Source organism: Pelodiscus sinensis, chromosome 6, assembly GCF_049634645.1.
Source record: "Pelodiscus sinensis isolate JC-2024 chromosome 6, ASM4963464v1, whole genome shotgun sequence".
In the NCBI taxonomy this organism is placed as follows: Eukaryota; Metazoa; Chordata; order Testudines; family Trionychidae; genus Pelodiscus; species Pelodiscus sinensis.
The window spans coordinates 10,132,341-10,145,923 of NC_134716.1; the positions used below are offsets into that span (position 1 = coordinate 10,132,341).

Sequence of the window (13,583 nt, forward strand, 5' to 3'; positions counted from 1 at the left end):
TCAAAATCATTGTCTTCTGTGGAACACAAATAAACCACCTTCCCTCTACATTACCCTGAATAAGAGGTTGATTTAAATAGAAATTGCAGTCCAATCACTATTTTAGCCCATTTTTGTGGTCACTTGACCAAACCACTTTTTATTTGCATCATAGATTTGGAAGTGTTTTTGAAGATTCTTCCCCAAATTGTTAATCTCAGGAATCTGTTGCTTAAGTGGAAGAATACAGCGCTGCAAAAACTGTTGTAGATAACCACAAGGGTAAAAATACTGGTTCTGCTCTCTGGTTTGTATTTATCCTTTCACACATACAAACCCTTAGATCAGGGATCTCAAACAACCAGCCCATGGGCCATCCCCAGCCAGAGTGAGTGTGCAATAGGTTGTGTTGCACTGCAGCTCCTGCAATCATTGGCCACGTGCACCAGGCCCCCATGATCCCTGAAGCTGCATTCTTGAGGACGGGGAGAGGGGGAATGAGACACAGCAATGGCGGAAAGGGGTCAGGCTTGGGGGCCAGTAACAGACACAGCTTCCCTTCTTTGAGAGGCCCAGACCAAACTGCATAATCACTCTAGCTGGGGAAGGCCTGCAGGCCAGGAGTTTGAGACCCCTAACAGACCAAATCTTTAAATGGAACCATACAAGAAAATTTAGGCAGTACAGAACACCGACGAAGAACTTATAGTGGACAACTTTTAAAGAGCTACGGTCATATACTATCTTCTAATTGCAAAGGGAGTGTAACTCGCTGCCTGTACTCATTTTATGGTGGTCCAGAAAAGAGGAAATCACAAAGCTAGCTGCTGCAACATCATATTTAAAAAGGAAAAACCCCAACACCAAGTGTTAAATTGTTTGTCTTTGGCTCTCTCTCACACATAAAAATGCTTTTAGCTTCTAAAAGAGCTATATATTTTTTTAAAAATCCCATAATGTTAATGCAGAATTCCCTTTTTTTTGGCAACCCATTTTGTCCAACTCATCCTTGAGGATTCTGTCTCGCTTTTTTTCCCCACTCATGCAGAAAACACGTAGGCATCACACTGCATCACCTTGCAGCCAGTACCACCAACCCTCAACCAAGCTGAATGATCACAGTTAAATGGTAGACCCAAACGATTTGTAATTTGCTTACTTCCCAAGTACATCTGAAGACTAGCAAACATCCTATCTTTTGAATAGGTTACTGGGCTGTCTCCTACAAAGAGGATGCACTGATGAGGAAGGAAGTGATAGACTGGGATTCTAGAAATGTGGGTCCATCACAAACTCCTTTCTTTGGGCAAGTCATTCCCCTTCCCCCCCCCCCGCCCCCCGGGTCTCAGAGATCCATCTGCATAACGGGGGTCCCTACACTGCAGTATCATTGTAAGATACAAAGCTGCCCTAAAATGGATAAGAACAGAAAGTATAATGGTTGGGAGTGGAAAGAAGGATATCTCCTTTTATTCTGTAGGAGGAGGCAGAGTTCACACCAGTAGGGCATAAACACAGGCACTAAACTATTATAATCTCCCCATATACCTCACCAGAATGAGGATATCTGTGATTTAGGGTGACATTTTCAAAGCTGCTTGTGTGATACGGATGCCCAGTTCTCACTTACGTTAATGGGGAATGAGTGTTCATATCCCCATATCCCCTTTGAAAATATCATCATAAGGAATCATACACACTTTTATATGAAATGCTCTGTGCACATTTTTTCATATATGATGCCTTCCCTTGTTCACACAAAGAAATTAAACACTAACTATTGCTTTTCTATAAACAGGAGACAAACCTTTCTGGATTCCTGAAGTAATCTTTGCATCCCTAAAAGCCATATAATTCACCAGCCCACCTTCCCATGTCCAAATCAGAACAACCTCCTAAGAAGTGGACTACAAACAGATTTCCTCCTCCTTATAATAAAAAAAGAGGTCAAAGGCAGTGTGGAAAGGAATTTTATTTTCAAGCTTCTAAAAGATTATTACAAACACTGGAGAGTAAACAAAATGAAAAACTATTAAAAATAAGCAGTGTCCTTGTAAAAGTGCTCTATAAAAAACTGAAGGCACACAAACAACATTATACACTCCTCACTTCTAGAGGCCTAATGAATTGGATATTTCAAGCCTCGATAATTCTGTGTGAGAACTCATTTTGCATTCATGTGTTCTTAGTGATCCGTGAATATTGTTAATCATATTTTAAACATCTGTTAAGAAAATTCCAATAAAGCAATATCCTGAGAAGGACAAATAAGAAAGACAGTGAACACTGGACATTCTGTATTGAATGTGCCATAAGAATCAAGTCAGTGTTACACACTGCATCAGGCAATTTCTATAAAAGACATCAAATACTGATTTAAAGGCAGCTGAAAAGCAGTCTGAGTTAGCTCACAACAAGTCTTAAAAACTATAAAAATAAAAACAAAACACCAAACCTTTCCATTTGGCAACACTGTACTCTTACTAAAAACCAAGCTCTTGTGCATTTTAACATGTACTTTGTGAGTGTCTGTTTAGAAAATGTAAATACCAAGTGTGGGTGGGAAGAAGAAGGAATTTAAGTGTGTAGAAAAATCCTTCATCCATGCACCATTGTTACTAAGGAAAAATTTATTTGGTAAAATTAAAATACTTTTCTTTTCTAAAATGTAAACACCTCATATTTAAATAAACTTGTGTAATAACTATGGAAATAGTGTTAATTCAGTGATTAAGAGTGCTTTCTCATATAAAATACTTTACAAATATTAGCAAAAGATCTAGTGAACTACTGATACATTAGAACAAATTGATAAGCATCTAGGCAATTGTTTTGGCCACAGGAAAAGTAGGGCACAGAGATAGTGTTTTCTTGAGAAGGAAAGGCAGCTGTTATTCATTTCATGCTTGAAGAGAACTCTCCACAGACCTTCCCTACAAAAGGAAAAAGAGTTTTATTAAAAACGGTCTTTGCCTTTTTTCTTTAATAAATTCTTCTCACAAGCTGTAACACAGAAACCTTTTCACTGTGGGTTAGGTTAAATGTGCTATTGATGGGTGTTAGCTTCCTGGAATACTGTCCCCATTATTTTATACTTATAGACCAGTAACAAAAGTGCTATGAAATATTGGTCTATTAGTCAAAGAAGAAAAACACAAAATCCAGAACCCATTTATGTACTTCTTGAATTCTTGTAATAAATCATCTCTTTGACTTTTATTCCTCAAACACAAGAAAAATCCTGCAACTTTTCAGACCAAGGAAGCCTTATGATCCTTTATTTCTTAACTCAGACAGAGTCAAATCCAGGAAACACATATACTCAAGTAGAATAGAAGCACCATAAAAGGAAGAACATGAAAGAGTCACTGTCATCTCAAATATCTAATTTGCCAGACCATTTTGTCTATTACAGTTAAAGACAGCCCCTAAGATTACGTAACAAAGAAAAAATATATTTTGTAAAATATAAAATATATCTGATTGTGCATTTGGCAGGATTTTGAGCAAAAAGTGACGTTTTCTCCCAGTCAGCCTCCCTCTTCCGCACAGCTCCACAGAGGTGCATTGACTGAATGGTGACAGTCACAGGTAGGAATGTAATAGTATAGTTGATTAACCGATAAGCAGGTTCATAGCAGGCCAACAGCCCAGCTCAGTTCTGGCTCACACCGGGTCCAGAATCTACTCCTGCTGTGGCTCTGTATTTAAAGTGTATTAGGAGCCTGGCAGGCAGGCGTTCTGGCTCGTGCTGGCTTAGATAGGGGCTGCAGCCACCCCACACTGCTGACTATCAGAGGCAGCAGCATTGGGCAACAGGTAGCCAGTCCACAAGGGGAAGTGTTTTTTAAACCAGCCTGACACCCTTCACTGCTGCCTCTGATAGAGCAGCTGCTGGCCCCACTCCTGGGGACTATAGAGGAGTCAACTAACCAATAAGAATTCACAAGGTTACTCGACTATTCAATTAATGGATATTTAACATCCCTAGTTACAGGTTGAGTCTTGCTCAGTCTCATACTGAAAGGCCACCTCCGGTTCACCAAACTGTAAAATGGGACCTGATCCACAGGGTTAGAGTAACCAAATGTGGTCAGACATGGTTCTGACTATACCACTCCCTGGTGTATCACTGGCTATGAACCTGATGTGCCTTATCCACATCAGCCTGATGAATCAGTGGCTCCAGGAACTGACACACAACTCCAACAGAGGAAAAAAACCCCACATTTTAAAAAAGTTGGAATATGTGATTTTTAAACCCATAACATTTAGCAGGGGGACAAACGAACCATGTATATTGAAGAGATTTCAAGTTGACAGTGTCCTCTAACAAAGAGCAAGTTAATGGGCCTGTCATCATTCCTCCTTGTTGTGGTAATATAGTCACCCTTCCTAACAGGAGTTATTACTTTATTTGTCACTTTTAAAAAATTATGAGGATGGCTGCTCCGCCATTAAACATAATGACTGTGCTATGTAAGATTTGTAGGCAAGAGACAGGGGCTTGATTCTGCAAAGACTTACTCACATCCTTGAAGTACCAGAGCTGTCCCTATGGTCAGGAATAAACACACAGGTGAGAACGCCTTTGCAGGATTGGACCCGAATGATTTTTCTATGCTCGATTTTTTTTTAACATTCCCCGCTGGTACTACTAGCAGTGCTGGCGATGCAGGGAGCATTAGGATAGACAGTATTCAAGTTCCTGCAAATGAGTGAACCACATTTTAAACCTGCTCTGAGCAAGTCTAACCAATGACAGTGGTTGCCAGTCTACACCAGACCCTCCGTTGCGGGCATTTCTCATGGAGCTGCGCCAGCTGTAACAATGGTGGGGAAAAGCCTAGTTGTATACACAACTGCAATACACTATGGCTGTGTCTACACTGGGCCACTTATTCTGGAAAAGCAGCCGCTTTTCCGGAATAACTTGAAAGCTGTCTACCCTGGCCGCTTGCTTTTCTGGAAAAGCAATGGCGGTCTACTGTAAAATTGTCAGTGCTTTTCCGGAAAAACTATGCTGCTCCCGTTTGGGCAAAAGTCCTTTTCCGGAAAAACTATTCCGGAAAAGGGCCAGTGTAGACAGCACAGTAGTCTTTTCCGCAAAAAAGCCCCAATCGCGAAAATGACGATCGGGGCTTTTTTCCGGAAAAGCACGTCTACATTGGCCACGGATGCTTTTCCGGAAAAAGGGCTTTTCTGGAAAAAGGGCTTTTCCGGAAAAGCATTCTGCCAATGTAGATGCTCTTTTTCCAGAAATACTTATAACGGAAAACTGTTCCGTTTTAAGCATTTCCGGAAAAGGGTGCCAATGTAGACACAGCCTACGCGAGTTGAAAAGTGTTGTAATAAGTAGAGAATTACTTAAATCAAACTTTGTGCAGCCTTTTTTGGGGACTTTGGCAGTTAACTAAACTAATCACTACCAGGTTAATCAAGAGCTGAAGAGAACTAAAAGGTGTTGGGGTATCAGGAAAAACTGTATGTTTGAAGTAAGCTGTAAGAAATGGCACTAAACATTTTAAATACCATGCTTAAGTTAATTAGAAACTGGATAATCTATTACTGGTCAACAGAATCAAACATGTATGCACAGTCAATCCTTCTCTACATTTCCTTCCTTTCCCCAAATAACTAATCTTCTAAAAGGGAACCTGATCAATTCATCACAAATGCAACATCTGCTGGAAGAAAACACCCCGTGAAATTATTTCTTAGACAATATTCATTCCTAAACCATTGTGAATGTAATGTGAAAGCCATACGGGGTTGTAAACATAAGGAGATGACTCAACTGTGGGAGAACAGAAGGCTTCTAGGAACTGGGGACCTCAGTGGCCATGTTGGGTAATTCTCCATTCTCCCCTGAAGGGACAATTTCCTACCCTCATGTGGAAGTAGCTGTCTTTTCACTGGTAACTGCCGATGGAGGAATGGGAATTGTGAGAATCGCTGAGCAAAACCAATCTGCAATTAGAATGGGAAAAGATAAAAGCTAACTTGGAAGCGTGCCATCAACGCCTGCTGCCTTTGATCTCTACTCCCTTCCTAGACTCTAAAATGAAGAAGGGTCTTATCTGAAGTGCAGTGTATCAAACCGATTACACTCCCAACATCCTGCTGTTGCTGAACACTCATTTCAAAAATAGCTACAGACGTTGTATCTGCCAACATGCTAAAGAAAAAAGGAGGGATGTCCGGAGAGAGAAATATGTTTTAACTCCAGTGCCCTGAGGGACTAGGACGTCTATTTTGGAAGGCCAGAGTGGACAAAAGGAAGCACTTTGCTACAGGAGAGGTATTGTTAGTGTGTATGTGAGAGACAGGAAGAGAACCCAATGGAAACATGTCATTTCAAGGGATTGACATTTACAGCTTATCGCACATATGACTTCTTTTGCTACCATACCTGACTTCAGAGTAAAGCACAGGATCTAGGCTCCCGGAAAGGATTACTCCCAGCAGGAATTCCTATTAGCAGGGCATCTTTGCAGGCGTTCTGCATACAATACTGCTGAAGTTCTGCGGCTGCCTGAGAGACCTGTAGAAGGAAAAAGAAACACCCTTACAAAGGGGAAACCAGTTCATTCCCTGATATCTACTCATTAATGCTGCTCCCAAAGCAAAAAAAGCTGATTAAGGTAACGCAGATTCAGATGCCCAAAGCCCTGAGGAGGCAAAGGCTATTTTACATCAGTATTTTCAATGCTGAGCTGCAGCAGCGTGTAGAACGAAGGTATTAGTGCCACAGAATTCAGTCCCAATGTATCACGGAGCAGTTCTGTTTTCTTGTGTACTTTAGTACAAATAATCACATAGCAACGTACACAATGCTTTCCACCATGGAAAACATCCTTCCTGTCCCAAAGAGCTTAAGTGCTAAACAAGAAAATATATCAGGCAAGACATAGGAAGAGAGCAGCAGCAGCTATCTATGCTCACAGACTCTAGCTCTCCTGCTCTTTGAAGCCCCAGCACTCCCAAAAGAAGGGATTTGGGGATTTATTTTCTGGACTGAGGACAGTGACCCCAGCATTCACATTTTCCAAACCCACAATTGCCACAAATAGACCATCCATCCTTGAGGCACAGTGAGGTTGCTGCCAATCTCAGACTGTCAGATCCAGCAACATTCCCATGCACGTGGTGTGATGTGTCTCCACTCTCTTACTCAGTCCCCTTTTTGGGGTCTACTTCAGGTGTGGCCAACCTGAGCCTGAGAAGGAGCCACAGTTTAGCTATGTCCATTGCAGAAGAGCTACAGTAATTTGTCAGCAGTCTCCATCAGGTGCCTCCTCTCCCATCTCCAGTATCTTTTGCCCACCAGCAGCCCCACCGATCAGCGCCTGCTCTTCCTTCCCCACGCCTCCTGCCCATTGCAATCAGCTTTTTCACGGCACTCAGGAGGCTCTGTGGGGAAGGGAAGGAGTGAGGGTGCAATACGCTTTGAGGAGGTGGAGCCAGGAGTTGAGCACTGGAAAGCTGGCACCTGTAGCGGCAGACCCAGAGTCAGTGCCTGAGCAAGGAGCCACATATTAACTTCAGAAGAGCCACAGGTGGCTCTAGAGCCACAGGTTGGCCACCCCTGGTCTACTTGTTCTGTCCGTTGTCAGCCACCGCTCCCCCGCAATATTTATTGTTCTGAATATCTCATCCCACCACGCTATGTTCAGAGCCTCAGAGATACTTGAGGCAGCCTCTACCAACAGGCAATAGTAGAAGAGACTCTGCATCACAGTAGAAGTAGACTGGCTAATTGCCATTTTCCCTGACAGCACAGCCTCCCCTTCTGGAATGCCTAAACTGGGGTCTCTTTCCTGGTCCCTGCCTGGGACTGGACCCATCCTTTCTGAGCCACACCAGTCTCTGGATGGCACCACCAGTCACTACTGAGAAGCATGAAAACTGGACCCTTTCCTATTCGGTGACCATGCACTCACGTAGCTAATAAGAGTATTAAGTACCCTATGCCAATACCAAAGCACAGAAGATAAGGGCAGGGCTACAAAGTGCTCTGCCGTGGAGTGATTGGCAAAGTGTCCCCTGGATACGCCCGTTTGTACAGTGCTCAGCACCACTTTGCCGGGCAAACTTTGCAGCCAGCCACTGAGCAAGCAGTCATGCATATCCTGCTGCTATTGATAACTATATCCAAAGGAGATGCACACCTTGCATGCAGCATCTGTGCAGTAACAGTCTACATGATACAGGTCAGTACTGTTCATTGACCATCTGCCATTATTGCTTGTGCACTCTCCATGTAAACCAATTGTACTCTATTTCTCCCTCATTCCCTAATCAGCAGATGGCAGTAAATGTGCTCAGCCTAGCAGACTCCCTTGTGCAGGTCCCTTTGCATAGGTATCACTTTCCCAGAGGAGGAGCTTGGTCTAAAATTGCTCCCTGGGCACTCATCTGGAGAGGAGAGCAACAACCCTACCAGGTTGTGCAATCAAGAGGGTAGATTTCCCTCTGATAATTCCTCACATATTCAGAGCATCCAGAAGACAGCACAATGTTCTCCAACACAGCATCCAGCTCAGCACCTTTTAAAATCCCCCAGCATGTTGCTACATCTCATTTATGCTAAGAAGCTCACATTTTACTGCGTTGTGATCAAATGATCTCGCTAAGAGAAATTTTGTCTGATTTTTTTTTTTAAAAGTCCAACAAAATCAGAGATCCCAATAAACCACCCAAACTTCTTCAAACAAAGAACAAGACGGAAAATTTCTGCCTGACAGGTGAATGTTACTGAGAGTAAAAACAGAACATTAGAATGGAAATGCTTAGGTACCCTTAGCTGTAATACAGTAGAACTCTGCACATTTCTACTACAGTAAAACTCTGATAGTCCGGCATCCAACTGTTCAGCAGTCCTGATACTCCAGCATCAAAATGCCAAGCGCTCCTGACCAGTTGATTAAAAAGTCTAATCTGATGAAGCAAAAGGTTAGGCGGGGGAGTGGGATCGTGTTACAGTATGGAGAAGAGCATTTTGCTTCAGCTAAGGAGAGGGGAGGAGGAGGAGGATCAGGTTACAGCAGGGAGGAGAGAGACAGGAAGAGGAAAGGGGAGGGGAGATGGAGGGAGATTGTGTCCTGGCCAGCTGTTAAGCCGTGCAGCTGTACCGGACCTCCCGATTCTCCGGCAAATCTGATAATCCGGCACCACGTAGGTCCAAAAGGTGCCGGATTATCGGAAGTCTACTGTATTTGTTGACAGGCTATTAACTGCAGACTCCTAAATGTAATGCATGAACATGCAAGCAAACGAATGATAAACTATAATCCCTGTTACTCAATCACAGGCTAGAGGTACTTTGTCATTTTAACTAATATTGCTTAATTTTAATTATGGATGAGCATTATTAGTAAATGTATTGGAGAGAATGGTGCATAGATGTCAACCAAACATGCTACTTTCTTCATGTAATTGTGCAGGTCAGGGAGTTATGCATTTGCTGCTTTCACTCCAAAGCAGATGAACACAAATTCAGAAACAACAAAGACTAGATTTTTCTATTTATAAAATAGTCGGCTTAGTGTCTACAATTTAAAGTATTGAAGATGTATTCAAATCCAATCTCAAGGTAAGTCTGTGTTTTATGAATTAGGTAGGGTAAGGCTGGAGTTATGAGAGAGGAAGAAAATCCTGGATGCAAATTAATTTGACTTTTATTGTTTTAGACTCTGAACCAATGTTGGACTTCTCCTTTAACAAAGCAACTGTAGAACATGGAATGTTAAAATAATCACTACAAAGAGTCACTTTTATTGTTGGCAGAATTTTATAGAAGAAATAATGATAAAAACAAATACATCTAGAAATTGGCAGGCCTCATTACCACTTCTCTATGCAAGTCTAATTGGAAGTAGGTGAGCTCAACAAGTTGAGGCCTACATTATCTTGTTTGTGGATCAGCAGAAATAATTAACAAGGTTCTGCTACATTATTCTTTATAGCCTTTTTTTCTGGGAAATGCCCTCTTGCCACATTGATGAGCTGGATGAGCAAACACCCCTCCCGCCCCCCATGCTGCCTCCAAGGCTCAGAACCTGTCCCCAAAACTAGATCATTCAGTCCCAGTCTCCCAGGCATTTATTGAAATACTGTATCTCACACCCAGCTCCATGCAGATAACAAAAGTCAGTTGCACACACTGCTGAAGCACCTCTAGTCCCACCAGCCTTCTCCAATCTTGCACTTCCCTCCACCCTCAGGCTTGGCCTAGTCCTTGCCTACTTCTGACCTACTGAGCTGGCTCAGGAAGGGGCTGCTCTTTAACATCAAATCCTATGGAACAACAGAAATTAGGCCAATGTTAAAAAGGGCAATCAGCTTCTGGCTTTTTTTCCCCTTGCAAACCACAGATCATGGGAGTTGCTCAGCATGATGAGACTTTCATGCTGTTTGCTGCATTCTTGTAACATAAACAAAAAGCTACCACAGCTGAAAGACACTGAAGCATTTCCCAGGATCCCAGATCAGAAGGTTCCTGCCACAGACCAGCCCACCAGCCTAGGAACCAAGCTGTACCCAGAAGCAGCAACCCCCTGGGCAGACTGGTAGAACCTACAACTGCGGTACGAAGCCCCCGTTTTTTTTTTTTACCCAGCCCAAGTCATGAAGCCTTGATCACAACCCTCCAGCCCTGCCCCAAAGAGCCTGGCAGTGAGGCGAGGCTGGGGAGCACTGATCTCTGCACACGCCCACGGCAACTAAACAGAGCAGCTGCTGTGTTTGGGTCGCCCAAAGGAGCCAAGCCTGGTACCGACCAGAACCTAGACCCGTACCTGGAGCAACAGCATCCCTAGGTTCTAACTCCTGACCCCTCGCCGGGGCTTGCATATGTGGCTCCTCACCCCATCTCTGCAGACTTAGCAGCCAAAACCCCTTCCTCGCCGCTGGGTGCGACTGTCTGAGATTCGCACGGGGTGACCAGTGCGGAAAACTGGAGGTGTAGAGGGGTTACGGCTGTTACAACAAAGCCCCTGCTATGGAGAAATCTGGCCACCGGCTGGTCGGCGCTAGCAGAGGGGTGGCTGGACCCCCAGCCTAGCGCAACTAACTTGGCTCCTTCCGCCGAAAACGGGATTCCCCCCCAAACAGAGCCACATTCCTCGCCCACTTGGTCCCTGGCCTCCGATTTAGCAGCGAGTCACCAGCGCCCAGCTCTCCCCATCCGCTGTGCGGGCAAGCCGCTCCCTGCCTGCGGCTCTCACCTTGATCCTCTCCATCCCCGCCTCCAGCTTCAGCTGCTCCACCAGCCGCTGCATGCTGCTCAGGCTGTTGTTGGAAGACATGCTGGCGGCGAGCTCGGCACCCAAGCGAGCCCAGCCCCGGGAGACGCACGGCAGCAGGAACTGAGCTCAGAGGGGGAGGAGGCGGCCCCGCGAGTCTCCAAGGAGCGGTCCCTGCCCAGAGCACCATCTAGAGGCCAGCACAGCAAGCAAAGTGCCGCTTGTCCCAGCCCTCAGGGTTGGGTCCATGCAAAGGGAGGGCCCGATCCTGCCATGCGTCCTGCGTGGCAGCCCACTTTCTGCACCGCCGCCTGTCTTCCAAAGGTCGGGACTCGGGATCATGCCATACTGGCTTCTCTTTGAGGAAGGAAAACAAAGCCAATGTGAAGAAAACGGGAGGCGTCCCTTTCTTCCACCTGCCCCACAGGCACAGTCTGAAGCACAATGTCCCAGTTGCTAGCAGCGTTGGAAGATTACTTCATCCATCCATGTGCCGTATAAGGATCCATCCACACATGTGAATCTTATAACTTCCACTGAAAGCTCCTTGAAGTCAATAGGAGTTTTTCAATTAGTTTCAGGGGTTTGGATTAGACTTTTTTGATTGTGTAGAACTGACTTTCACAGATATTTGCTCAAGTGGATCTTTTGGGGACCTGTAAATTTGGGGTAGAACCGTTGTACCAGGGTCACTAGAATTAGCTCAATTCTGCAGATAATAGTTAAACAAAAACAGAAATATTGGTACATAAATATTGTACCCAATGACCACATTTGCAAAACCTTAATATGAATAAATGTCATACAAAATCCTAGCCGGACAGCAGCTAGAAATTGTAACTTGCAGATAAAACTTGGAAGTTCTCCCAGGTACTAATGTTCAAAAGTTACAAACTATTCTGAGGCTAAATAGAACCAATGTATCAAGAAAAATCAAACCCCTGAGAGGCAGCCAGTTATACCCAGCATATTTTAGGCATGGGTCCACTTGCTCAGATACCAGTGTCTGTTCAGAACCCCATGACAGCAGCGGTGGACAAGTGGTGGCCCGCAGCCTGCATGCAGCATGGAGTTGTCTTTGTGGCCCACAGGACATTTTATTTACTATTGCCCATGGGACAGAGTTGTCAGATTCTGCTAGTAGTTTTTTTCCTAGCTGTATTATTAAAGAAACACATACTTAAAGCCAAGGGCACATGAAGTGAGGTGGGTGCTGACTTCATACAATATTGGTTGTGAAAGACATGCGCTCCCTCTGCATCCAATCAAAGCACTGCTATGGCTCAATCGGCACACCCAGAAAATTCTAGATACACAAAACCTGTGAGGTCGAGATGGAGGGCCACTCATGTAACCTACTCACTAGCCTAGGTTGTCCATCCCTACATTAAAATCAAGTGCAAGGATCTGCCTACTCTGACCCAAATGCAGGATGAGAGTCTTATGGCTGGTTTGCACTAGCAAGTTAGGTCAGCTCATGTGGTAGGCACAAGGAGGCACATGACCCCAAATTCAAGGGCAGCTGGGGCAAGGCGCCGGCCAGCAGCAGACAGGAGGACTAGTGGAGGAGGTGTGGTCTGGTGCCCACAACAGGGGTCTGTCTCCCTGCACTTATCTGCAATGGTGCAGTAAGTGGTGCAACAGCTCCAGCTGCATCACTTGGCGGCGGGTGGGGGCTGCCTCACACTCACCATCTGAAGACCGCTGTGACTGGGGGCGGGGGGGACAAAGGGGCTGTGTCTAGACTGCATCCCTTTTCCGTAAAAGAGATGCAAATTAGACACATGGCAATTGCAAATGAAGCGGGGATTTAAAAAAAGGAATAAGGGATCTTTCGGAATAGGCTTTATTTTCCAAAAGATCTCCGTCTAGACTGGCGCTTTTTTCCGGCAAAGCCCCGAGCTGGGAAAAAGCGGCAGCCATGTTTATGCAAATGAAGCGAGGGGGGGATTTAAATCCCCGCTTCATTTGCAATTGCGATGTGTCTAATTTGCATCCCTTTTATGTAAAAGGGATGCAGTCTAGACACAGCCAGGAAGTTGAAGCTGCTCTGCAAGCTCTGCTTGCTTTGCAGCTGCCAGTGAATGCAGGAGAAAGGGGTGCAGACCCGCCCAGTCAGTGTCATACATTATGCTCCACTAGACCCCCCAGGCCACATCACTCTGAGCAAGGGCTGGGGAGAGGAAGGGTCTAGAGTGTAGGGGAGTTATCCTGGCTGGTGGGGGAACAGAAATAGTGTAGGTTGTTGACTCCGTACGTCAACAACAGTTTTTCTCTGTGCTTGGAAAACACTTTGTACAATCATCTTGTTAACTCTTAGCATTCAGTTCACCATCACTACAGTATTAGCTGGAGGTA

At 44.7% G+C, this 13,583-nt stretch overlaps 1 protein-coding gene across 1 annotated transcript; it reads right to left on the bottom strand.

Moving 5' to 3' along the window:
• Positions 1 to 1,933: 1,933 nt before the first annotated feature.
• On the bottom strand, positions 1,934 to 11,643 carry LOC102460420 (guanine nucleotide-binding protein G(I)/G(S)/G(O) subunit gamma-10). The gene is made up of 3 exons (XM_075931427.1): positions 11,208 to 11,643; positions 6,392 to 6,523; positions 1,934 to 2,912 (listed from the first exon to the last, which is right to left on the bottom strand). Exons 1-2 carry the CDS (start codon positions 11,286 to 11,288, stop codon positions 6,398 to 6,400), a joined length of 207 nt encoding a protein of 68 aa, XP_075787542.1. The 5' UTR covers positions 11,289 to 11,643; the 3' UTR covers positions 1,934 to 2,912; positions 6,392 to 6,397.
• Between the last annotated feature and the right edge of the window lie 1,940 nt (positions 11,644 to 13,583).

Excerpts from the sequence above, each read along its gene's own strand:
- LOC102460420 (XM_075931427.1), bottom strand. The coding sequence starts at position 11,288 with ATGTCTTCCAACAACAGCCTGAGCAGCATGCAGCGGCTGGTGGAGCAG. Across the intron at positions 6,524-11,207 it reads CGGGGATGGAGAGGATCAAG|GTCTCTCAGGCAGCCGCAGA; the intron begins GTGAGAGCCGCA and ends TTCCTTCTACAG.